This window comes from Vanacampus margaritifer, chromosome 11 (genome assembly GCF_051991255.1).
Source record: "Vanacampus margaritifer isolate UIUO_Vmar chromosome 11, RoL_Vmar_1.0, whole genome shotgun sequence".
NCBI classification, from domain to species: domain Eukaryota; kingdom Metazoa; phylum Chordata; class Actinopteri; order Syngnathiformes; family Syngnathidae; genus Vanacampus; species Vanacampus margaritifer.
The window spans coordinates 88225-114754 of record NC_135442.1 but is presented as its reverse complement, the minus strand read 5'-3'; the positions used below and the strand labels follow the sequence as shown (position 1 = coordinate 114754).

At 49.1% G+C, this 26530-nt stretch overlaps 1 protein-coding gene across 1 annotated transcript in view; it reads right to left on the bottom strand.

Annotated features, from left to right (window-relative positions):
• ttn.1 (titin, tandem duplicate 1) overlaps positions 1–26007 on the bottom strand; it is a 137152-nt gene extending 111145 nt beyond the window's left edge. Inside the window, exons 1-32 of the mRNA XM_077579404.1 lie at positions 25960–26007; positions 25702–25764; positions 25358–25619; positions 24314–24368; positions 24040–24240; positions 23390–23532; positions 22650–22792; positions 21528–21755; positions 20874–21115; positions 19405–19649; positions 18727–18891; positions 18483–18651; positions 16353–18049; positions 15357–15638; positions 14794–15060; positions 14153–14425; positions 13775–14038; positions 12449–12709; positions 12068–12328; positions 11538–11801; positions 10390–10650; positions 9160–9420; positions 8210–8470; positions 7943–8084; positions 7701–7869; positions 6599–6830; positions 5031–5315; positions 4415–4528; positions 4041–4229; positions 2993–3448; positions 526–990; positions 226–276 (exon numbers count right to left, since the gene is read on the bottom strand). Coding sequence (XP_077435530.1) covers positions 226–276; positions 526–990; positions 2993–3448; positions 4041–4229; positions 4415–4528; positions 5031–5315; positions 6599–6830; positions 7701–7869; positions 7943–8084; positions 8210–8470; positions 9160–9420; positions 10390–10650; positions 11538–11801; positions 12068–12328; positions 12449–12709; positions 13775–14038; positions 14153–14425; positions 14794–15060; positions 15357–15638; positions 16353–18049; positions 18483–18651; positions 18727–18891; positions 19405–19649; positions 20874–21115; positions 21528–21755; positions 22650–22792; positions 23390–23532; positions 24040–24240; positions 24314–24368; positions 25358–25619; positions 25702–25764; positions 25960–26004 — 8416 coding nt within the window. The 5' untranslated portion in view covers positions 26005–26007. The remainder of the gene's footprint in view (positions 1–225; positions 277–525; positions 991–2992; positions 3449–4040; positions 4230–4414; positions 4529–5030; positions 5316–6598; positions 6831–7700; positions 7870–7942; positions 8085–8209; positions 8471–9159; positions 9421–10389; positions 10651–11537; positions 11802–12067; positions 12329–12448; positions 12710–13774; positions 14039–14152; positions 14426–14793; positions 15061–15356; positions 15639–16352; positions 18050–18482; positions 18652–18726; positions 18892–19404; positions 19650–20873; positions 21116–21527; positions 21756–22649; positions 22793–23389; positions 23533–24039; positions 24241–24313; positions 24369–25357; positions 25620–25701; positions 25765–25959) is intronic.
• Positions 26008–26530: the final 523 nt, after the last annotated feature.

Genomic DNA, 26530 nt, shown 5'->3' with positions numbered 1-26530 from the left:
TTACGGCATAGGCAGCTAAACTCAAGTGAACATAAGCAATCAATACAAATACTGTTTCCCACAAGTTGCATGTGTCGTTTTCAAGCATTTGTAAGCGTAACAGAGAGTTGTTGAAACTTGAGTAGAATAAGCTAACAGCTGAGTATTCATCGCATGAAATCATGAGGAAATGCGGTTGTGCACTTGTAGGTCTGCTCGGTCATGCGCATTACAAAAATGTCTTACCTGAGACTTCCTCCTGGACCTGGATCTCAGGCGCTTTCTGGTCCACGGTGACTGCAACGGCACAAACGCAGTAAATGAAAACCACTTCGGCTCTGTCACATCGTCTCTCATGTGGTGCAAGAGTGATCAGTGACAAGTCGTGCATCCGTAACAGTTGTGGATTCATTCTTCTGAGTGACAAGTAACCGAGTGGCGTGAGCGCTGCCAAACATTGGCGCGCTCCTAAACCTTGAAGAAGTGCTGGCAGTGTAGGTGCAAAAAAGTGTGGAAGAATGCCAACAAAAGCATGCAGATGCCAACCTTTGGTCATCAGGCCGCACCCAACATCCTCGGCCGAGGTTTTGAAAGACAGAGGGCCCCCTTGTCCGGGTCCCACCTTCTTAACAGTCATACAGCACAGGGGGCCGTCACGTTTGCGAGAGTAGGACGCAGAACCACCCACAACATTCAAGCGTCCGTAAAGCCAAAGGGCAAACGGAGTGGGAAGCCCCTGCATAACGCAGCGCAGCGGGGGGCCGCAGTTGTGCACCAGTAGCTCTCGGGGGATCTGGATCAGGAAGTCGGGCCGGCTGCTCAGATGGGCGTCGGGAAAGCTGTTCATGAAGTGCAGCTGCGAGTAAGGAGGCAGGGATCCCGGCTTATCCGCCGTCTTGTCCTGGTCTGGGCCCTCCGGAGAATCTTTTGCGATCTGCCTGCCTGCCTGTGAGGCCGTGTGCACAGAATCGGTCGCAACGGCGCACTCGCCTTTGACATTTGCCTCTTTAGCTGGGTAAGAATCATAGTTAGGGAGAGTCATTAGGGGTCATAGTAGTCTTTTCCACGCTTGTTAATAACACTTTAGATCTGAACATTCTCACACTTGTTATCAACACATCTCGGCTTGTGACACTTTGACTTGTTTTCAACACTTTCCACCTGTCGATGGCACGCTCACACTTATTATCAACACATACACGACAATTCTGCATTATTCTGGGTGGCAAAAGGCTGCAGATGCCGAACTTCTTCTCTATGGTCGTACTTTGAACGTGTGACGTACCAGTTGAACAAAACAAGATGTTCAAACATTTCCACATTTAAGGTGATTGAAAAGCACAGATGGCAAGTAACAAAGTAGGCTACAAATACTTTGTTACTGTGCTTAATTGGTTTTTTCCCCCCCAGTTCTTTGTATTTTACTATTTATTTTTTTAGGCTACTTACTTTTATCTGTTACATTTAACATGACTCCTTACTTTTACTTTTGTTTTATATGCATGGAAACGATGAATAGACCTGGGAGAAAAAGCAGCCGTCAGTGTTTCCGATCCTATGAAGCGTGACACCGGGTCCGCCAAATCCCAGCTTGCGTTTGACTCAACATCAAGCTATGACATGACGTGAGATTGGCTAGATTCAAACAACCCGAAAATGTGAACGCAACGCACTTTGCTACTACTGAGGATTATTTGAACGTAATAAACGCTGCAGACGGCCAGCTAACAATATGAAAAAAGATCCAATCATGTCAGCGAGGGGTGAACTGAGGAACCGGCATCATGAGCGAGTGGTACGCAACACTGTGGACTCGACGCAGCAAAGTCAGAGAGTCAACTGGCCCATGTCTACTCATGCCAAAAATTCTTGCTCCATTAGCTAATATGCTTTAAATTATGCATACGTCCTATACATCAGGTAAACGTACTTTTTACTTTCTCATCAAGTACATTTCAGAGCATGTACTTTTTTTACTTTTACTTGAGTAATTATTTGAGTGAATACTTTTACTTTTGCCAAAGTTGTTTTTACACTTTTACTCATGTAGACAATGTCAGTATTTTTCCAGTATTTTTCCCATTTTAACGTCAGGGTTGGGGAAGCTCATCTCCACCTAAGTAGAAAGAAGCACCTGTGGCTAAAGCCGATCTGTTTCAGGTTTTTTTTTTCTGGACCTGCTGGATTCCCCAACCCTGGTCATAGTGAACATGATCCGTAAAGGAAAGGTTCATTAATGGGAGGGATAGCACTAAATAAAATGCCTCAACCTTAGTGACAGTAGATGTAGCACAGTCGTGTCATGTGTGCCTAGTCCAGCACCGGGCGTTTCATTTCGTGACTTGCAAAAAACAATAAGCAATCTCTTCTGCTCAGCTGGAGTCGCTGGCGTTCTGCCACCCAGAAGCAACGCCTCCTCCCCAAGGCGCCAACACACACACTGATTGTTTCAAAACGTTCTGTGCAGATCTGTCAGTGACACTTTTGCATTCGTATGGACAGCCTCAAATGCTACATTAGCACTTGTAACAAACACATCAACATGTCAGTGACACGTTAACACGTTAACATTGGTGAGTTAGTGAGACGTGCACACCCGCTAGAGCACAGGTGGGCACACTCGGTCCTCAAGGGCCGGAGTCCTACAGGCTTTGGATGTTTCCCTTCTCCAAACACAGCTGATTTAAGATCAGCAAACTCTGCATAAGCCTGATAACGATCCTGTTTAATAGAATCAGCTTGTGTTTGAAGAGGGAAACCACCAAAACCTGCAGGACTCCGGCCCTCGAGGACCGAGTTTGCCTATCCCTGCGCTAGAGCCAAATTAATGAGACCAAATAGGCCTGTTGAGCTCTGAAGGTTTAAAAGGGTCAGTAGGGTGGGTGGATGAGGTTAGCAAGGCGTGGCGGTGTGGAGGAGATCAAAACTTGCGAGACTCAAGAGAGGCGGGCAGGAAGCAGGTGGAGGTTTGAGATAGACAAGACCGTGTGAGAAAAGAAGAAAGAGAAAGCACCTTCCACGGTGAGGCGAGCAGATGAGCTGTTGTGGCCGTGATGGTTGGTGGCGGTGCAGCGGTACACGCCCTGGTCGGCCAGACTCACGCCCTGGATGACCAGGGACAGGAGTCTGCCGCTCTCAGAGCTCTTGGCCCGCTCCCTGAGCAGGTTCTGGCCATTATGATCCCACACCACCCCGATGAATGGCTGCCCATCAAACGAGCAGCTGAACTCGGCCATCTCCCCGCTTTTGACGCGGACGTCCCGTAGCTCTGTCAGCAGTTGGGGCTTCAGGGGCGCTTGGATTTGAACGCTGTATTCTGAGCTCTCCATTTCCCCCTCTACCGTCCGCCAAGACACGCAGGAGCTCTCGGAGTAGGACTTGGTAAACTCAGTAAGACTCTGAGTCTCCAGCCTTTGAGTTAGCTTAGCCTCAGCCATAGTTCTTGGCATGCTAGCTAAGGCGTTTTCATCTGGGTAGTAAGAAAGAGTACAAGGGTTAGGTCAACACATGATCGCAGACACTTCTTCCACAGAGTGGATCTGCTGGGATCAGTGAGCAAAGGAAGGGGGGCGCCTGGCGACTGGAGATCAGGTTGACAAACTTCTACTTGGTTTTCAGCCATGCCGCATACATCTGAATGCGGAAGGTACAGTTTGTCCGGGGCAGAAGCTGTGCATGTACTGGGTTCCAGTTAGGGCGACAAACTGTACCGCACGGGGACACTACGCAACATGACTTCACATCACAAGACATAACTTCACATCGTTGACATCACATGATGTATCCTGTAAGTGAGTACTGGATGAAATATATGAAGGTAAGAATTGTACATGGTAGGCGTACGGCCTTAATTTACACTCTTCAATAGTAAGTCAAATCGTTCTCTTTTTGTAGGTGACACAAAAAATGCATACGGATAGTCAATATCAGCTGAAAGTCTTACAACAGCGTACAAGTACATGGACCTGAAGCCGGATATCGAGGACAGGGACTCAAATCTCAAAGTGCTTGTCTGAAGAGTAGCTTTGGTTAGCGTTTAGGTCTTCATACCGAGTACTCACCGTCAACATTGAGACTGGCTTCACACATGACCATTCCACCCGAGTTCCTGGCAACACACGAGTACTCTCCTTCGTGCTCAAAGACCACTCGGGAAATGCTCAACTGGCAGACATCTTCAAATCGGGACATCTTAAAGACATCCGATTGTTTGAGCTCTTTGTCGTTCCACAACCAGCTGACTTGCAAATCTGCACCAGGAGGGGCGGGATACCATCAACACGCTACGGTCTACAGTATTGAAGTATTACGGATACAACGACATGAACGTCTCTGGGCAGTGTTCGGCTTTTTTTCAAATGCTTTTCACGCAGATGATGCCAAATGTAGCCGGACGGTAAACGGTGAGAGGAAATGCATGCGGGCTCTGTCTTACCTTCCCCGGAGACGGCGCACTCCAGTTGGGCTGAATGACCGGCTGTCACCAGGACACTTCTCATGGGCGAAAGCAGGACCGGAGCAGACGCCCGCGATGCGCTTTCGACAGGAACTGCAAGACAAGGAAGCAATCTCTTTTTTCCATCCATCCATCTCAAAATAACAATTGCTGCAGACTGCATCTGTTGCGGGTGTGGTCTGGAACTGAAGCCTGCTGATATCTGAGGGATTAGATTATTGTCTTCATTCTTTTGTTCATGACGTTATTCATTCGGTTGATGTTGAAGCCTGAAGGTTCCCAATTTGCGCAGACCCAAGTCAAGCTCTGTCAATTCCACAACGGTTGTCTGCTTGTTACGTTCTGCCATCAGACTGCGCAACATGCACGCCACCCTTTTGAAATGGATTGCTTATCTTTTCATCTTTCCCAAGGCAACTTTTTTTGTTTGATCTTTTATTATTTCTGGATTGCATCCTAGCCCATAATCCATTTCCCCCAGGTCTCCTGTGACCTTGAGAGCGGCACATTCATTTCTCATCCGGGATGAATAAAGTTGTCTGAATGTAAATCCCAAAGTCACAACAAGATCACGTGCGCCGGACGGTGAACGAACCTTCCACATGCAGTGACGCGGAGCTGGTGGCCTCGCCAAAGTCATTTTTAACCTCGCAGCTGTAGACGGCGGCGTCCTCCGGGAACACCTCCAGCAACAGCAGCGTGTGCTCGTCTTCGTCGTGCAGGAACTTGCAGGTGGCGCTGCTAGCCAGAGCCTGGGAGCCCCGGTACCAGGTCACCTGAGGTCGCGGGCAACCGCTCACCCGCACCGAGAAGCGAACCGATTTGCCCGATGTCACCGTCTGGGCCTGCATGGGCAGGACCATCTGAGGGGGTTCGGGGACTGGACAAAGGAAGGAGGAGTGTTAGGCTGGCTACTAGGGCTGGGAAAAAAAAGTCCACTAAGTGGGATGAGTCAACTTTAAAAATAGGTTGACTGAAGATGTCTGATTCAAAGCTCCTCCGGAGCGCCGTGTTTGCGCTGTCGTCCATCTTTCTACACGGACCTTTTTTGCAGACACATGCAGTGCACAGGATGTTATTGAGCTAATTGGAGATAAGAGGCAGCTCGGCTCCAGTCGTTTACTCATGGACTTGTTGGAGCATCGACTCTAAGTGACTTTTAGGACACTATCACTTGTGTCATGAAGAAATAATGATGTATGTGTCAACTGACTGGTGGTTTACCTTAATTGCTAATCAGTAGCGCGCTAGTGCAAATCACGATGGCGAACCGCTTGCCATAGGCCTATTTTGTTGGTGCTTAACTTGCACTGGAGCGGTTCGAGTGTGAAGTGCTTGGGATGAAGATCAGCACCTCCAAATTGGAAAAGGGTGGAGTACCCTCTCCGGGTCGGGGATGAGATCCTGCCACAAGTGGAGGAGTTCAAGTATCTTGGGGTCTTGGAGGTGGACAGGCGGATCGATGCAGTGTCTTCTGCATTGTATTGGTCCATTGTTGTGAAAAAGGAACAAGTTCCTGAAGACAAGGGACCCAAATGAGTTTCCTCCGCAGGGTGTCCGGGCTCTCCCTTAGAAATAGGTTGAGAAGCTCGGACCTCCGGGAGGGACTCAAAGTTGAGCCACTGCTCCTCCACATGGGGTGAAACCATTTGAGGTGGCTCGGGCATCTAGTTCGGATGCCTCCTGGACGCCTTGCTGGTGAGGTGCTCTGGGCATGCCCCACCGGCCCCGGGGACCCGCCACAGGAGCTCGACCAAGTGGCTGAGAAGAGGGAAGTCTGGGTTTCTATCCTAAAGTCGTTGCCCCCGCAACCCGACCTCGGATAAGTGGTAGTCAATGGACGATTGAATGGTTGCATGAACCTCAAGTACTGGATAATTACTGTATATGAGCTGCTCATCAAAGGAATTGTAAAAATATCATCAATCATTTTTTGCGTGGACAAGTTAGCACAACACGCTTGTTTTTGTCTTCCTTTTTATAATTCAACTATTTCCTGCAAATTTCAGTTGACTGATGAATTTATGCAGATTTTTTTGCAGTTGAACATTGTCTTTCTCTTGACGCGATAAGCTGCGGCTTGACCCGACGACGAAATTTGTGATTGATTGAAGCTGGCCGAGTGAAAATGCATCCGTTAGCCACACGGTGGGTTTCACTTACGTTGCACGCGAAGGCTGACGGTGCTGGAGTTCCTTCCGGCGACAAAGGTGTACTCGCCGGCGTCGCTCTGGTAGGTTTCGGCCATGGCGAGGCGGTGCAGCGTCTTGATGGTGACGTAGCTGAAGCGCGGGTCCGCCGACAGCTGGATCTCCGTCCCGTTGCGCAGCCAGCGACCTTCCACGTCGTCCTCGCTCACTTGGAACTCCAACGTGGCTCTTTGTCTCTCCACAACCTAAAACAAGTCCAGAGAAAATGAGTGGCTTTCCAGCAAAAGGGCCGCACACCTGCGGGCTACGTCGGCCATTTTTAAGCAATCAATGAGCTCACAAGACTTCTTTTCACCTTTTTCTTGACAGCGAGAGAGAAATACTTTGCGTTCTTTTCTTTTTTGCTCATTTAAAGTGTGGTTTTAATGAATTGAAAGTAGAATGAATTAACAACGATGATCAAATTACTGGAGAAGTTTTTTGATCATTGACAACTTGTTCAACTTCAAATTGCCCAAATCCTCGCAACAGTAGGTTTGGTGGGATTTCTCGACTCCTCCCCCAAAGTGGACCGCTTTGGAAGCTTCTGCTTTGAAAGACACAAATGATCAATATTTTGGACCATTTTCTGAACGGTGCTCAGGACCAAACCGAGAAATCAATCATCATCCATTCATGTTTGTGTAATATGTGGACTGTATTTTCCAGACTATAAGCTGATCCTTTTTTCATGCTCTCTGAACACTTGTGTAAACATGCGGCTAAATGAATGTTGTTTTTCTTTCACTAAAGTGGAAGAAGACGATGCTAGTTTTTGGTGTTGAAGAAGTCGTCACTTATTTTTGGCATTGAAGAGGACAACGCTAGTTTTTGTTTTTCTTTTAATGAAGTAGGATTTGGGCATGATCAGATGCCTCCAGTGTGTCGCACAAGAGGACGTTAGTTTTCGGCGTCGAAGAAGACGACGGGGGGAAAAAAGTTATTCACGAGATGGGCGCGGCTTATAAACCGAAAATGCGGTATTAAAAGAATCGTCGGTTGCGGGCGCGCTGCGGAAATATCAATGGTCTCCCAATGGACGACTTTCACGTGTTTCCCACCCGACCTGGACTCACAGTCACGTTTTTACTGGCGGGCTCCGAGATCTTGATGTCTCGTCCCTCCACCGCCAGGTTCCCCTTGGACACGCCGGAGCCGGCCACGGCAGAGTACTCTCCGGAGTCAGACAGACGGACGGATGGCAAAACTAAGCGGTGCACAAACGTCTCGGAGGTTATCTTGTATCTGCAAGGAAAAATCTTTTCAGCTGATGTTTGTGCCAATTGTGTTTGCGAAGGGAAAAGTGGCACTGACTTACCTGTCGGACGTCTCCAGCTCCTGCCCGTCCTTCATCCACATCACCTGCACGTTTGCTTCGGAAACTTCACATTCAAATGTGGCCCTCTTCTTCTCTGTGACCTTCAAGTCCTTCAAGTGTTTGCTGAATTCAACCACACGAGCTGAATACCAAAAAAGAAAATGTCGACTTTCAGTTAGACCGACACGCTTTCCTTGGTCCGTCCGCTCCGGCAGTCCGTCGGCATCGGTCCGTCTGTCTGTCCGCGCGGGTCTGTGCGCCGCTTACCCTCTACGTAGAGCTTTGCAGCGGTGACCGCTTGTCCCGCCACAAAAGCGTACTCGGCGCTGTCCCCGAAGTGAACGTTCCTGATGCTCAGCGTGTGCGTTTGCTGCTTGCAGCGAGCCTGGTATCTGTCGCCCGAGCCGATTCCCACGCCGTTCTTCAGCCATTTGGAGGAGATTCCCTCATAGTTGACCTTCACTTCAAACATGACCGAGTCCTTCTCCTGAGCGTTAATGTCCTGAAGCATGGCCGAGATGACGATGGCTGAAAAATGCACAACAAACGCAAACATCAAAAAAAGAAACGATGTGAAGGAATCACCGGGAGCTTTCACGGCCTGTCTTGTAATAAAATCCCTCGTACGATAAGAGAGTCTGCAAACTCAACTGAAAAATTGCCTGGAATCTATCCAATACTGTTCTCTTTAGAATTGTTCGGACCTCATGTCACGTAGGCGTGACTCCGTATAACTGCTGCACATTTTTACGCTGTTGAATGTAATAAATGCTGCAGACTGCCAGTTAACAATTTGAAAGGGTTAAGATTAATAGGTTCAAACATGTCAGCAGGAAGTGAAACAGCAACATGAGCGAACTCTGGACTCGACGCCGGACAAGTGAGAGATTCAACTGGCCGATGTCCACCCGTGCCAAAAAATGCAAAGTCTTGCCCCGTTAGCTAATTCTTCAAAGTGGCGTAAGAGTAAACATTCAGTAAAAAAACGTTTTGCTTTTACTCGTCCAGTACATTTCAGAGCCCGTACTTTTTTACTTTTACTCGTCCAGCACATTTCAGAGCCCATACTTTTTTACTTTTACTCGAGTAATTATTTGAGTGAGTACTTTTACGCTCGTACTTGTACTTTTTTTTTTTACTCTAGTAGAAAGTGTCAGTATTTTTTCCATCTGTGTTGTGGACTACAAATCAACGGAGGCAAATGTTTTCCAACTTACGGCTGACGGTGAGCGTGGCGGACACGCGGTCGTTGCTGCACACAAAAGTATACTCGGCCGAGTCGTCCCTGCTGGTGTTGATGATCTTCAGCTGGTGGAGTTTTCCCAGAACCACCATGCGAAACTTGTCGCTCATCTGGATCTCCACGCCGTTTTTCAGCCAGGTGGACGGCACGTTGAAGTGGGAGACCTCACACTCCAAGGTGGCCGACTGGGTCTCGGCCACCGACGCGCTTTTCAGGGGTTTGGTCACACGAAGAGCTGTGGAGCAAGCAAGGCAAGGGTCAGTTGCTAATGCTAAGTGATAAGCTTAAGGTGAAGTTTGTGTTGCATCACAACAGAAGATAAATTGTTTGCCCGTTATGTCGCACCTCATGCGAGGTTCATGCTGAAGCCGCTGCCAAGCCAAAACCGAGCCGGTCAACTGACGACTGCAACTTTGTTTCATGAATCTGTTTTCTGCACTGGACGTTTGATCTGAGAATTTTGTGATTGCACACCATCCGAAAGCGCTTGATTTGTCAAAGATGGACGTGGTTCAGCTATCAACCCTTGCCCAAACGTGGGCGTACACATCCGCAAAGGATCCTTGTCGTGATCATTGACTCCATTCTTCCTGCGCAGCTCCATAAAAGGCAAAGGAGCTCGTACAGACGTGTGTTAGGACGGTTTTCGTTCTGCTCACAGCATCTCATGCTGTCATTGAACATGGCGACACTTCCCCACCTCACCTCCACGTGTTCTAGAACTGTGTTGTCGGGTGTGAACGTATGCCCGTTTGCTGAGGTTTTTCCCCCAAATCCAGACTGTCCTCCCCTCATAGGATCTTAGTCTGGGGTCCCCCTCTCTTATATTTGTACTTTTCTTCTGTGAGAAGAACGGGGTGCTGTAAAAGGCAACCCGGCGGACTCGCGTTCTGTATCCCCGTGTTGGTCAGATTTTTTCTCTGTCTCTTGGACGGGTTGTGTCTGTTCCGTTTAATTGCATCCTATGTACAATGACAATAAAGCGATTGTGATTCAGACACTGATAAAGGAGCTCAGTCGAGGCAATCTTTATTGAAGGTATTTGGAGCCTCATTGGAGAGAAATGACCACACCGATGACTGTGTGCTCGGCTGGCTGGTTAGTCTCGGACGTCTCAGTGACTGCAAATGTGGTCTTAGCGTCTACACGGGTGTCGGCCGTATTTCACGGTGGCATTCAAGCATCGGGTCGCGCGTCCGCTTACACTCAACGGCGAGGCGAGCGCTGCAGCGTAGATGACCGACCACCGCAGTGAACTCCCCCGCTTTGCTGCCGTCCACGTCCTGGACCACCAGTTTGTGTGTCTTCTTCTCAGAGGTCATCCTGTAGTGTTCGTTGTTCTTCAGCTCCGTGTTGTTGAACAGCCACTTGACGGGAACATTGTCCTCCGAGATGCCCAGCTCGAAAATAGCAGCGGCTCCGAGGAGTGACGTGACGTCCTTGGGCTTCTTCAGGATCTTGATGGCTGTGAGGAACATTTGGCGTGATCACAAGCATTCAAACGGGACATTTACGTGAGACGTCTCACATATTTCCAGTTGCCCAACTTAACTCTGACTACTGAACCAAGTCTTCTACTGTACGTCCTTTGACAAATGCCGAGCCATTGCGAAAATGGCCTGAATGATGACTTGAGTCTTAGACATAGTTTGAATGTGTAAAGTGTCCGTCGATGGACGTTGTTACCTGAGCTCAATTTCTGTAACTTACATTTCAGCTCTAAGTGAATTCAAAAATAAATGTGATGGAAATTGAAAGACTTTTGACAGGATCATTGACGTTTGTGTTTGTGAAACTCAAACTCAACTCACTGTCATGATGAGGTTCGGCTCAGTCTTGCCATCTTCACTGTACTACTATTTGTGACATCCACTCCCATTTACCGTCCTTACCAACAGGCTCTGCTAGAGGAATATCTGAACTTTTGTGGGTGGATCTGGCAGTGCAACTTCAAATGGGACATGTTTTTGCCATGGTCTTCAGTTCAGCTCAACAGCCACTCGGAAGTACCAAGAGGACCGAGTGCCTGGAGAAAACTCACACAATCATGGGGAGAGTCACGCTAACTCCAGCAAGATGGTTAAGGCCTGGATTTGAACTGTGAGGCGGATGTGCTAAGCACTCATTGACGGTGTCACCTTCCAAATTGCAAACTGATCCAGTGGGACCTATGGGTGAGGCGGATCAATGGAGTGGATGTCTTGAAAAGTTGATCAGTGAAGATGGCAAGACGTAGGAACCACTTCTAAAGGGACAGACTGGGAACGGTCGCAAAACGCTTTGCCTTTTGCCACCTGGGAGAACGAGTGACGTCATGACCAATTGTCCTTCATGCAGCTGTCAAGTGCTTACTTTCGACGTTCAACCTGCCGTTGGCCGACAGTTTCCCCAACTTGAAAGAATAAACCGACTCGTCCTGAGAAGAGCAGTTGTTGATCTTTAAGGTGTGCACGGTGCCGCTGACACTGATCTGGTACTTGTCGCTTTGCTTGATCTCCATGCCGTTCTTGATCCATTGGGCTCCCCTCACGTTCTCGTGGGTCAGCTCCAGGCTGAATACGGCGTCTTGTGTCTGGACCACATTCAAGTTCTTCAGAGTCTTCCTCACCTTCACGGCTGGAAGAAACATAGAGGTGTATTCCCGGCATCGGACTGGACCAAACATTTGAACTTTCCTGGCCTAAGCTAACTTTGGTAAATTGGGCTGCTACCTGTCAATAGGCGGGTCTAAGACCTGTCTGTCTGTCTATGCAGCCACCCATCCAGGGCAGCGCTTCTCAATTATTTTCTGTTACTTACCCCTAGGAAGAATAAAATATTTTGCGCCCCCAACTCTCTCACCACTGTAAATACTGTAGTATCATTTGTCTGTAAGGGATTACCTTCGACTTTGAGACTGGCTGAGGTCTTGGAGCTTGCGATCTGATACGCGTACTCCCCGATGTCGCTGGCTTTGGTGATGATGATGACGAGGCTTCTGACGCACCCGTTCACCTGGCTCAGCACGTTATCGTTGAAGTCCACGGGCTGGCCGTCTTTTAGCCACTTGCCTTCCACTGATGGGTTTGCGACCACGCACACCAGCTCGGCCGTCTGCGAATCAGCTACCACCAAGTCCTGAAGAGGCTTCTTGATAGCGCCCCCTGGTAGCAGGAGATTACCATCAGCTCTACCGCTCCCAGTCCAGTCATGTGTGGACTTGCCAAAATCCAACCCCGCCCAGCTCCCACACATACTCGGTAAAGCAAGCACGTCTGTCATACCTGAGACAGTGAGCAAAGCGTCGGATGTCTTCTCGCCGGCAGCAAAGGTGTACTCGCCCTCCTCGTCCTTCATGGCATTTAGGACTGTCAGAGTGTGTAACGTGTTCTTGGACTCCATCTTGTATTTGCTTCCCGCTTTTAACGGCTGCCTCTTGAAAGTCCAGAATGCGTCGATACCAGGGTGAGACACTTCCACTTCAAAAGTCACATTCTCCGACTCGGCGCATGTCTTGTCCTTCATCGGGACCATGATTTGGACGGCTGCACACACACCAAACAGTCCAGAGCTATTATTGTCCATAGATTGTCTATGCCACTTTTCCTGATTCGGGTGAGGAGTGAACTGGAGCCTTCCCAGCTGGCTTTGGGATACACCCTGGATTGGTCGCCAGCCGTTTGCGGCAGTTTGTTTATAGACCTTTTGCACCGACATCGCATGATCACGTGACTGGCCTATGATGGACGGCGGAAGGAAAAGACTGTTGAATGGAAGTGGACGTGACCCGGAGGGACTTAGCGACTGTCATGGGGCCATGAAATCTACTACTTCAACCGAAGTTGGCCTGTCAGTTGAAGTGGCACATTTAGTCAGGACTCGCAATATTTCTTGAAGTTGGAGATTGCAAGTTTGAAAATAGCCCCTTACCTTCTGTTGCTTGCTGTTTTTACCAACTTAATCAAATGGCCGACTTTGCACGACCAGTATCATCCTGTATGTGGCGACGGCGGCTCAGGGTATAGAGACGCTCGTCCAGTAACCAGAAGGTGGGCTGTTGGATCTCCACTCTCTTTGCTCATAAAATATATGAACATAACGTTGATCACCTCGTAAAAGATGATCGCTGCAAATCCGCACACGCTTTTGAGGGCTGCCTCTCGATTCCGGCGGCGACCATCGACGTCTTTTATCTTCATCAGAAGGTATGTGATGAAAAGCTATGTTTGGTGGACAGCCTTTCCCGTTAGTACAAGCGACCGCACAAGCAAGATATGACCATTTCAGAAGATCATCGATTAGATACAGGACTATACGATGTACGAGATTCAATGGATCTGTACGAGGGAAGTGGTTCTTTTGCTGTCCACCGTCCGGGAGGGGGCGGTCCTATGAGGGCTGTGACGTCACGTGCAAGGGGTCAATACGGTTTACATTGCGAATTTTCATTGTGCGTGGCTCAGGAACGTATCCCAGCATAAATGGGCGTTTTACTTGCACTACGACGCCGCTGCTACCTGAATGCCTGAATCAACATCACAAAATTTCAACATGCCCCACAAAGAAGAAAGGTCAAAACAATTGAGTATGAGCTTGTTTGCGTGACTTACTCTGCACAGATAATCTGCAGCTGGTGTCGGCTCGGCCAACCACCAACTTGTAGTGACCTTCGTCTGAGGCAAAGGTCCTATTGAAGACCAGGCGTTGCTTGGCTCCCTTGGCCACCATCTGGACCCGGTCACTGGACGTCACCGGTTTGTCGTTGTGGTACCACATGACCGAGCTGATGTCCTGAGCCGAGATCTTGGCCTCCAGAACGGTCTTGGTGCCTTCAACCGCGCTCGTGTCCCTCAGTGGGATCAGGATGCTGATAGCTGCAATGCGAGACACCATTGGTGCATTATTTGGCAAAGTGCATGAAGAAGTGCAGTGAGCCCAGAGTGCAGCACCATTAGCCTTGCGCCGCAATGGTAAAGCACGTGACTTACTGCGGATATTCAGCTTTGCGGCGGTGGAGATCCCCTGAGTGGGAACTGCAAAGGAGTAAACGCCAAAGTCGTCCTTCCTGGTGTCCTCAATTAGGAGCTTGTGGACCTGTTTGTCGATAACCACGTGCACCCGGTCCGAGATGGTTACAGCTTGCCCGTCCTTCATCCAGGTACCTTCGACGTTCCCCTGCGAGAACTTGACTTCCATCTGAGCAATGTCACCCTCGCAGGCAGTCAGATCAGCGAGGGGCTGTATCAGGGTCACCGGGCGGACTGAAACAGGAAACCCGCCCAGTCACTTTGAGATTCTTCTTATTTTATTTTTTTCTTATACCCACACACATATCCACTCACACGCACACACAAACAAGTCCCACTTTCAGTTTCATTCCCATGGTCCAATTAAGGGAGCAAAGTGTGGCGCAATAATTCACGCAAGTCAATAACAAAGATTCCAGAGTTAGCAACGGTTTCAAATAGAGTGTAGCTTGTACGAAACTCGAGAAAACACTTGGTGTAGAAATTAGAAAAAGAAGTTGCATGTGACTGTTGAAGAGCTGCAATCTGAGATGGTGTGCAAACAGCGTGAACTGGAAAGGCAAAACTTTAGAAGAGATTGTCAAGACATCTCCCGGACTCACATTTCATCTTGAGGGACGCATGCGTGGTCAAGTCGCCCACTGCGAAGGAGTATCGTCCCTGGTCGGCTTTGTTGACGTCTTTGACGGACAGGCTGTGACGTCCGCGCCGTGATGAGATGACGTGCTTGCTGCTCGGAGACAGACGCTTGTCTCCGAAGAACCACGCGCCCTCGGCATCCTCGCGTGAAACCTCGCACTCAAACTCTCCAGAGTAGGTCTCTGGCACCTCGGCGTTCTCAAGGGGTTTCAGGATCTCCAGCGCGGCTCCTGTTGGTCCCACATCATACTTGTGTTCCATCCATCCATCTCGCTACACGCTAGCTCACAAAAGTAAGTGTTTGTGTCAAGGTTTGAATCTGTCTTTTCGGGGGGCAACATGAGACCTTTTGTGAGGGGACAGGGAACTTGCACGGTTACATGAACTGTGCACGATGACTTGACGTAACAAAACGTCAATCTTTTTCGGTGCTGTCCCCCATGAAAAGACTATCACATATTTAGAGAAAAAAGTGGTGTGTAGACTTTTGTGAGCTAGCCTGCTGTAACTGGTTGAGCCAACCCACCTTCAACGTTGAGCTCGGCGCTGGTTCTGACAAGGTCGTCGTCTACGACCACGCAGGAATATTCGCCGGCGTCTTTCACTTCCAGCATGAGCACAGACAAAAAGTGGACTTTCCTGTCTGAGTGCATTCTGAACTTGTCTCCAGAGAAAACTTCTGCGTTGTTCTTCAACCATTTGACCTTGACGAAGGGCTCGTTGGTTTCACACTCAAACGTGGCCATGGTGTCTTTCTCCTTGGCACTGATGTCGTCCAACTTCTGTGTAAAGGTGATGACTTGTTTTGCTGCAGCACCAAAAACCAAAGCTTTGTGTCATGGCAGGAAGAACTCTTAAGTGCCGGCAAAAACACAGTGTATGCAAATACGCCAATTGAACATGCACAATGCGATTCACCAGACCTGGGAATTGGGATGCATTGCCGTGGCTGTTTGTGTCTTTAAATCCTGAAAGGCGCAAACCGACAGGGGAAAGATAGCCGACACATACGGCAAAGCGATTTCAGAACTAGAGGCTGCCGTCTTGGCCAGGCATCTGGGACAAAGGTCCGCACTTCCGCTAAAGATTATCGTGCCAATCGGCACGGGTCTCTTCTCGAGATTTCTCCTCGGCATTTGGCGAGCTGTGCCAAATTTGAAACGTAACGCTACACGTCGTGTGCAGCTTCTTCAGATGCACACAAATTTGCGAGGAGTCAAATTAAACAAAACGTGGCTTTTGTTGTTTTTTTTCTGACTTCTCCAAAATGATCGTAGCGATAAAGATCCTTTTCCGTTTGTACCTTTTTTACTTGCACTTCAAGCTTCATTTTGTCAAATGTTCCACAGTGAAATCCATCAGAGCATCAGAGCACGCACGCCAAACATGAAAGTCAACATGCAGTTTAGCGGCCGCTTAATAAATCAATCGATATTAGTTCATCAGGATATTAGATCTTGGAATATTCTGTGCTTTTGCTGCTAATGAAGACGATGTCACAAAGACCTGCAGTCAGATTTACCTTGCACCAGGAGGAAAGCGTGACTGGAGGTCTCGCCGGCAGAGTTGACGGCTTTGACCATGATGCTCGCCGAGTCCTCCGCTCGGACATCTCTGATCACCAGCTCACACACGTGGTCTTCGGGCCAGAACCAATTAAGCCGCTCAGTCTTCTCCAGTTCAACACCGTTCTTGAACCATTGGCACTCAGGTTCTGGTCTGCCGACGACCCGGACTCTGAACTTGACTTCATCACCTCGTGCCGCTGTCTGACTCGTGATGCGCTCCAGGATTTTGGGAGCTTCCATGCTCGCTGAGAGCTTGACCCTTTCCGGTTTGAGGGCTTTGGCAGTTAGTTTGCGTTGCTCTTCCTCTTTTTTCTTCTCTTCCTCCTCTTTCTCTTTGGCTCGATGAAGAAGGTCTTCCTTTGTCTTCCTCAGAAGATCCTCATAGGATTCGTCTCTCTTACGAGACTTGAGCTCCACGGCTGTGATGGACTCGTAATAGCCCTCTTCTGTCCTGCGCTTGAACTTGCTTCTCAACTCCTCCGACTCCTCGCTGGCTTTTTCATGAACAATCCTCTGGGCTTTCTTGAGCTTGATGATCTCTTTCTGTTGACTTTCTTCTGAGGCTCGCTCCACCTTCACCACCTCAAATAGAGTTCTTCCAAGTTCCGGTAGAGTCTCTGCTGGCTTAGGCTCAGGAGCCCGGCGAAGATGCGTCCTGAAGTCCTCCCTCTGCTGAATCTCCAGTTTAACTGTGTGCTCAACAGAGCCTAGGTTGTTGTCCGCAACCACCCTAACCTCACCTGAATCGTAAGACTTGATGTCAACAATTTCCAGGTAGTAAATGCCGTCGTAACGTAGTCTGTAGCGCTTGCTCTTGCGGATGAGCTGCCCGTTGAGGTACCAGTTGACCTTGGGTAGAGGGTAACCGGTCACTCTGCAGCGGAATCGGGCAATGTCGCCTTCCAGCACTCGGGTAGGCTCGGGTAGGAGGACAATTTCGGGTTTGGTCTTTTCGGTCCCCTCGTCGGCACTCACCCCGGCGGGTCCGCCCTCGTGAGCCATGCGCTCCATCTCCTCGATCCTGTGCGCTCCTATCCTTCCCTCGGGCAGCTGGCTCTCCTCGACCAGACCCTTCTCGTCCTTGACGATCAGGGTGGACGAGTTCTGGTCCACTCCGAACTTGTTGGTGGCTCTGCAGGTGATGACGCCGCTGTCTCGCGCGTACGCCACCTCGTAGTCCAGACTGCAGTAGCCAAATTCGTTGACCATGCGCAGCCGGTTAGCGGCCTCCAGGGGCTTGCTGTCATGGAGCCACTCCACCACCATGGTGGGGTCGCCGATGGGGGTCAGCCTGCACTCAAAGTGGGCGGGGCCGAACTTCTTCATTCGAACAGAGGTCAGCTTCTTCTTGAATTGCGGCTTCTGCTGCTTCTCTTTGTCGTAGAGGTCTCCCTCCTCCCACTGCTCTTGGCCGTAGCGGAGGTGCAGGGGCTCCAGCTCAGGAGGGGCGATCTCTTTGGCCTTGTAGGTTCCTTTGGGAATAATGAGCTTCCTCTCTGGCTCTGGCTCAGCATAGTCCATCTCCACGTTGACTCTGCAGCGGGTGGTGTCCCTGCCGGCTCGGTTGATGGCCGTGGCCGTGTACCAGGAGCTGTCGGAGCCTGACGCAGACGGGATCTGGAATGTGGCTTCTCCTCTGCTTGTTTCTATCCTGAAACACATTTGTCATCTCAACACTTCTTTCCTTCCTTTTATTTTACAAATAGTGACAGCAACTTGCTTTGATCCTCAGGCTTTTGGGACCTTATCACAAAAATGTTCGGGATATTCGCCTTTAAGATGAAATTTCAGGATGAAGCTAAAATTGACTATAACTTTCACAGGTGAATTTAATTTGACCTTGTGCAAAGTTTTGAATGCAACACGGTCAAATGTTTGGATACCTTCTGCACATCTTGTTGGTCAGCAACGAGCTGAAGAGCAAAATTCCTGTTATGGTGCATTTGAGTTCACTTGGAATGATCTCTCCAAACCCGACGTCACAAAGTTTTTGTGCCCAGTTTATATACTGTATATATATTTTCCTTATTTCTACTGCAGCAACAATACGGTTAGCGTTACAGGGCAAGTATCAGAGGACATACTTGATATGTGGATGCTTGTGAGGCGTGACAATGTCGCTATTTTTGAGCCACACGATCTCCGGCAATGGGTTCCCGATGGCTCTGACTGCCAGTTCAACCAGAGTTCCTTGCTTCACGCTAATGTTCCTCAGCCTCTCGATGAACTGTGGACGCACCAACGTTTCTTTGGCTGGAAAACAAGCAGATCATGAAAAACTGACGCGTCAACAACATCCAAAACTAGCGGCAGGCTAGCTATGTTTACCATCGACGGTGAGCATGACTGAGATGGAAGAGCGCCCAGCCCTGTTCTGAGAGACCACCGTCCACTCGCCCGAGTCGTTCGGCATGGCCGGAGTGATGATCAGGGACTGAGTACCGTCCTCTTTAATCACGATCTTGTGGGTGTAATCACTTACCACTTGTTGTCCTGTGCAACAGCGCACGCACACGTGTCAAGTCATCATCATGAAAATAAGCTCACTAGTGCGACAGTATGGTCACTTTTCCACTAGACCCCAATGGCACGGCACCACCTGACACCGAGTGACCCGGCACAACGTCGGACGGCCTCCGCTGCATTTCCATGACAAGAAGCGTGCGGCAGGATGGAGGGCGGATCAAATGAACTGTCCGAGCTCGTACACTCGCAGCGCGTGTGGATCTGCCGCAACATTTTACAAGTAGCGGTCTCGGCCACCGTTTGTGCCGGAATTCAAAATATGAATTTTCATTGCATGATGTCGCAAAGTACAGCCCATCAAATGCACGCAAGCTTTCACATATAGACAAAAAAAGGCGGTTCCATTGTAACCGTTCGGCCCCGAAAAAGTCAACGAACATCCGGGGCCAACCACGGCCCACTCGGTGTGGAACCGGTCTAATGGAAAAGCGGCATACAGTCAGTGTTCTATGAAGAACCATCAATTTGTTTGCCACTCACCGTTGCGGAACCAATACGTGTCCGGCATTGGTCTGCCCACCACCTTCAGGTCGAATCTGGCAGTTTGCCCTTCGGAGCATTTGGATGAGACAGGCTTCACTACGAAGACGGGCTTGTAGAGTCTGTCCAGGTGAGCCCCGTCCATGTCGTCCAGCCTTCGCGCCGGAGAGTGTGCGGGAGAACGGCTGGGGGAGCGACTGAGGGACGGGACCGGTGAGCGGCTCAGCGAGCGAGGAGACGTGGACCTTAACAACAACAACAAAACGGATTGGATCGACGGCATCAAACTCAAATCACATTCGACGCCATGAAAGGACTCATGAAGGATCATCTACAACAGGCCTGTCCAAAAAATAGGATTGGTTCCAACTTATTCCAACAATAAAATGAAACAAGGCCAGCACCAAAAGTTGACAACTGCCAAACTGTATTTTGTATTTTTTCATTTCTGTATTTTCCGGACTATAAGTCGCTACTTTTTTCATGCGCTTTAGTATTCGTGGCTATCAGGGGGCAAAGAAGACGATGCTACTTTTTGGCGTCAAAGAAGACGACGCTAGCTTTTGGCATCGAAGAAGACCACACTAGTTTTTGGCGTAGAAGGTGACGATGCTAGTTTTCGTCCTGCTTGAAGCAAAATGCAGCACGACACACAAACGCAAAATATTTTTGTTTCACTTTTTTCCAAACGTAATGCTTAAAACATGTACTAAGGTTTGCGCATGCAAGACAACGGTAGTTTTTGGCTGTGGATCTTAAACGTGTGGAGCAGCGTGAAGGAATTTGGAACGGATTTGGAAAGGCTGAACTGCTATGTGAGGAGAACAACGCAACTTGAGCGGTAACTGTGTCTGGAGATGAAACGGACATTGAGATCGACTTCGAGACGCCCGATGTGAGGCTCTCCGATATATGAAAAATACGTTAAGCAAATCACTTCAATGGAGCGTTATGAGAGTTCAGTTTTGATACGACTCAAATAGGTTTCGCATTGTGACCGAGAACGCCGAGCTGAGATTTAGCCTTTTTTTTTCTTCAATGACTGCTTAGCGTAGCCTTTCCCAAACGCAAGCCCAAGTACGATACGATACGATAAGATACGATATACTTTTATTTTCCCCGTGGGGAACTTTTTCCTCCTCCGGCAGGTCGGGGGGTGGTGTGTCGCCTGTTGAGCGGAGGGCCCAGAGCGCGTCTCTGATGTAGGACAACAAAGCCATGTCGTTCCTTTGTTCTTTTATACACACACGCCATGAGTAGATTAGGCTCCGTTTGGAGCCCCGACGTGTGCTGTAACTCGCGGGCAGATTGAGCAAGTGGCTCATAATTTAAAAAAAGTTAAATAAGGAAAAGGTTAAAAAGAACTGCAGCTTTTCCACGGAGCCCGTGTCGCAGACACGCGTGACCGGAAGTGTGACCGGAAGTGCCCTCTTGCTTGCAGTTTTCTGTCAGCGTGAGCTCCGACGTACCGGATTCTCTGCCCGGCCGGCTGCGGCGTGAATGTCCGGGGCGACACGCTTCCGCAAGGTTCCACGTAGAGCTTTCCGGAACTGACGGCATTTCCCTCCTCGTTGCTGGCCAGGGCGCTGTACACGCCCTCGTCCTCAGGCAGAACCACGGGCAATCGCAGGCTGGCACGTCCATCCTGAAGAACCTCCACCCGGTAGCGTCCGCTGGCGCCAATTCGCTGTCCGTCTTTGAACCAAGCGATCTGTCAAAAGCACCTTTTGTTATGCGTCTCCTAACGTTTGACGCGTTATCCAGGGATCACAGATAAACCCTTTAGGATCTACGTCAACATTTGCATCCACCTTACATCCTTGGTTTTAATACGTGTCGATGCAAACATGACAAGAGTCAGATCTTGTCATTGCGAGCTGGCGCCTTTTTTAAAAACATTTTGGCCAATTGAAAAGCCATGAAAACCACACTTTCAAATTGTTTTACTCTCATTTGTAGGCATTTTTTGGACTTGAGTTCTTATAGGCAATATCGGGCAAAAACATTGCCCAAAAAGGAAACCTTCCAATTCCTCCCGAGCCTTCATCCCATTTTCAAAGTTCTTGTGCCATTCCAAGCGGATGGTCGCTTTTGGCAAACGTTGCTACTTCAAGTGCGCTCACCTTGGGCAGCGGCACACCGAACATCCTGCAGTGGAAGGTGACGCCCATCCCCTCCACAATGCGGTAGTTTTTCACCAGCGTGTCAAAGGTGGGCGGCACGGCCTCCTGGTCTGCGCCGCTGGCCATCTGCTCGCCGTCCTCCGCCAGCAGCTCTCCGTAAGTGATCCTCAGAATGCTCAGCTCGATCTCTTGCATGAGGCGCTGTTCCAGGATGGACAGGTGGAAATCCTGCATCCCAAAATCCAGAAAAACAACATCTCAGATCAACTGCCGGTGCTTGCCTTCAGAAAAAAACATTGGTAAAGGTAGAAGTACTGATTCAAATCTTTGATCTCAATACAAGTCCAAATTAGAAATGCACCTGGCTACCGTTACACTTTCCGCTTGGTTCTCACGGAAAGGGGCAGCTTCCTTCTCCCTACCCCTCCCCCCTCCCTTCTGCCTTTGTCTCGTGTTGTCTTGTGTCTTAATGACAACCCCCCCACCCCAACCTCAACTACATTTCTTCCAAATGTAACCATGGATTTGAACAACTGGTCTCTCAACGCAATTGACAAAAAGTATCTGGACGAGAAGAGCTGGTAACGGAGAGCCGGCTTGTTCCAAGTGGACGCTTTCAACTGGGATGCACCGTGGAACAAACGGAAGAGGGTGTGCCGATCTACTCATTCCATTGAAGACGTGGACAAATCTACATCTGATAACAGGTACCCTTCTGTTTGGAGTTGGCACTTTCCTGATTCATCATAAAAGACAGGCACCGGGCTCTATTGGAAGTGAACAAGCTGCCGCACTTCTGCCAATGGTTTTGTTGTAAACGTCTGCTAATATGTTCCCCCTGCTAATATATTCCTCCGTGCTCAAGCTGCCCTCATCCTTCCTAATGGTTTCTTTCCTTAGTCTAGATCTCGGGGCAAGGTAGTGGCGGATCGACTGGCTTTCCAATCCATTCACACCGCCCTCACGTGTCCCCAATGACATGCCCCAAGCCCCCCCCCCCCCCCCCACACACACACACACTGTAAAAACTGTCAGACAAACAAAATGAGAAAACCGACTTCTTACGGTCCCAAAGCACTTTCCTACTTGCCACCAGTGCAAAAGACAATTGGACGGTGATACCTGTCCAGAGATGATGGTGGTGGTCATCTTCTCCATTGTGGTCATGGTGGGGGCAACGTCTGCTACCAGGGGCTCCTGCACCGGCGCTTCGACTGCAGCCTTGAAGGACACGTCCTGTTTCTTCACGTAGGCTTCATATTCATCTGAAGGGGACAAGTTTCAACACCTTCAGTTGCAAACGCTCAACTGTCCGTGTGGACATGTTGCGGTTCCTTCAGCCAGTTGAGTTCAGCAATCAGCAAAGGTTGAACGGAAAAGCAACTGGTTGCTTGAAGACGTTTTGCCTTTTTCAGTTGGAAGTTTGAGATGTTCTCCTGACATTTATGTCCCTGCTTGAGGTGGTCACAACTGGAGTCCGGCTGGTCAGGTTAGTTCAAAAGAGGCAAGAAACTAGAAAGGCCCCGGAGGAGATTTACACCATCCCTTTGGCTTCTTTGCTTACAGCTTACCAAAGATTGGCTCTCACCAAGAGGAAGATGGCCACTAAGGAGCCATTAAACCGGCAGGTGGCGAAACAACCGCTTGGTATGCAAAGTGCTCTTTCACCAGACTTGCCTGGCAACAGCAACAATGTGCCAACGACCCAAAGTCGTTTGGGACCACCTCGACCAAAGACATAAATAGGAAGACTCCACACCTCCACATTTAGAAGCCTTTGGGATGGAATGTCTTCAATCAACCAGTTGTCAAAAATCCACCTTTGCCGGTTAGCGCCAACACAGTTTGTCTGTGGGACGGACCTTCCTCCAGCAGCCTGGCGGTGGCGGACGCCTCTCCCAGCTGGTTCCTGGCAAAGACCACGTATTCTCCGGCATCGTCAGAAAACGTCATGGAGATCAGCAGGTGGCAGACGCCGCTCTCCTTCTGGTAGGCAACTTTGTATCTGCAAGACAGTCGCCATCTTGTCACTGCGCTGACTTTGACCTTGCGGGCTCCATGTCCCGCCACAGTTTGTGTCGACATTTTGGAGGCCGTTTAGCGTCAAAATTCCCATGGCTGAGGTTTTTTGTCTGATTTTGTCATTTTCCAACTCAAGCTCTTTAAATATCAAGAATATATTTTTGACTTCAAAATTGTGCCTGATTGATACGCGTGTTTTTCTACAAGTGTCGATGAAGTAGTATCTGTCATGTTGACAAAGTTTGCTGACACCTGATTTTACGAGGGGAAGCTCCCTCCTTCTGCACCAAAAACTAAAAGCTGCTATTGACTCAATCCTGGCCAAAATTCCTCCCTGATGGTTTTGCAAACAAATGACAATTCACTTGGAATGAAAATGACAAGAAGTGATGTTGGTTGAAACTTGAAGCAAAAAACAAGACATCTGAAGCCTTGTGATCCACAACAGTAGTCAAATCCAAGCAGGCCCCGGAGTTGAGCGACGACCAACCTGTATCCGGCTGTGAGCGGGACGCCGCTCTTCTTCCAGATGATGTGCGGTTTGGGGCTTCCCCCGACTTGGCATTCGAAAACAACACTTCCTCCCTCGACCAGCTTCTGGACGCCGGGATTCTTGACGAAGAAAGGAGCCGTGGCGCAGGACTCGGACTCAACCGCGCTCAGCCGGGACATGCTTTCTTCTTGGGTTACTCTGCAAAAATCATTTGAGCGCGGGTCAGCAGGACGGACGGCTCACGGAACCTCGTGGCCGTCCGTCAACTCACAGTTTGTCTTCAGCTTCCTCAGCGACATCCTCTCGGCTCTCGATGTCCTCAGACACTGAAAGTCAAAGTCTCCGTCAGAACTGGCCAGAGTTTCACTTTATTGTCATTTTTCAGTTCACAAATGCTAGCAAGATGGAGAGAAAACAAAGAATCATAAAATATTCCAAAAATGTCATTTTTAAGTTGTCGAAAGGTAGGTGGTTTAAAAATGACCTAAGAATGTAGAAAAAGTCACCGTGATATGTCCCAAAAGGAAAAACTGAAAATTGCCATAAAATGTCCATGGAATTGCAAAAAAAATAATTGATTGAAAAGACAACATTCAAAAGTGAACCATCAAATGTAACAATAATAAAAGGAGAAGGGCAGAACATGACCATACAATGTCTTTGGAATTGCCCCAAAAAAGTCAGAAAATTGATTTTAAGAAAAGGCAAGAAAGAAAATGTTCCAAAATGAAGCATAAAACGAAATCCCGGATATTATCATAAAAATGTCAGATAATTGGCAGAAAAAAAAGAAAGGAGGAAGAGAGGCAGAAAATGACCATAATATGCCCATAAAATTGCCAAAAATGTCAGAAATTTGACTAAAAAAGGCAAAAAAAATCTAAAAAATAGGGATGGAAAAACAAAGTCTAAAGAAAAAAATCCAAAATGGGAAAGTATTGGATGCTGCTGTCATATCTTTGTTGTGTGGTGCAGCTCCAATTAGGACCCGCTCGGGCCTTATCACAGGAGATGACTCATCACAATTTTGAAAATTGTTTTGCGACTCCTCTTTGGCCTCAAATGGCTCCAAAGACAGGAAAGCTTGCTGATCCCTGGCCTAGACTAGGACACGTGACAAGTTGTAAAGAGCTTTGTCATGGCCAGCCTGACCTCAGCGTACGACTTGCTCACCTTCAGGCATGAAGGGTCCTGCTAAAAAAAAAAATGTTTTCTTTCCTGTTGTTGAAATGTTATCGGACCAGGTGTCGGGAAGTACATTTGAACACGATATCGAGCCTGCGAGCGGGCGTGACTGCATTGCGGATGGACTGACCCTGGACGAGCAGGTAGCAGGAAGTGCTGAGGGTTCCCGCCTCATTGGTGGCCGTGCACGTGAAGCGTCCGCTGTCCTCGGCGAAGGCCTCGCGGATCAGCAAGCGGGCGCAGCCGTCGCCGTCGTAGCTGATCTGGAAGTCCGCCGAGCTCTCGATCTTGTAGTCCTCTCGGAACCACATGATGACGGCGGCAGGCTGGCCGCTGATCCGGCACTCCAACGTCACGCACTCGCCTTCGCTCACATTTGTGTTCTTCAAAGCCTGAAAACAAGAGAACAAGAAGCAAGCCCATGTACGACGCTTCCGACTTCAAGCGGCAAGTGGTGACGACGGACGGACTCACAGAAATCAATACGGGCGGGAGCGCGCTTTGACCGCAGGGAGTCGCGGCAGCTTCTTCCGCCACCTGCATAGGACAATGTTTGTGAGACACAAATGGATCCAACCTTCACATTCAACTTCTTCACCAGAGCAAATGCAAATGTGGAGGTGAGAATGCGAACAGAATTTCATGCCCAAGCCCTGAAGCGTCCCTCCCTCCAAGATAACATTGCAACCCTTGCCAAAATGAGAGCAACAATCTTGTCAAAGTTTCCTTCACCTGCGTGATGCAGATGAGCTGCTGTTCCTGGTCCAGCTGGGCCATGCTGCTTCCGTAACCGGCCTCGGTCAGGAAGCCCGCCTGCTTCCAGGGGGGAAGGACGTCCGAGTCGCCGCCCACCTGGACGGTGCCCGTCGGGGACATGACGGCCCTGAAAGTGAGAGCCGCATTCCGATGAGTCGGCATAACATTTGGCACCGATCGACGCCAACCAACGAGGCCAAACCGGACAAGCCGCAAACTGCAGTCCCAACTCGCGTCCATAAAAGACAGCGGCAGCGAGAATTCTAACTTTTTCAATGCAGAAATAAGCTTTTGTGTACGCTGTAGCAGTTTATTGATTTCATGAATGGAACACACGACAGGTTTTTTTTTTGTGTGTTTATATACAGTATATATATATAAGTATGCCCACACCTGCTCTGCGCCTCTCACTGTGGGCAAGTCCAGAGTGGAAGAGAGACCAACCCCTCTCGAGAGGACTGTTACCAGAACCCAAGCTGTGTGTACTAGAAATGCAGCAATATCTTCACTTTGGATGTCAAAGGGTTTTGTGGCTCGCTGTGGATTC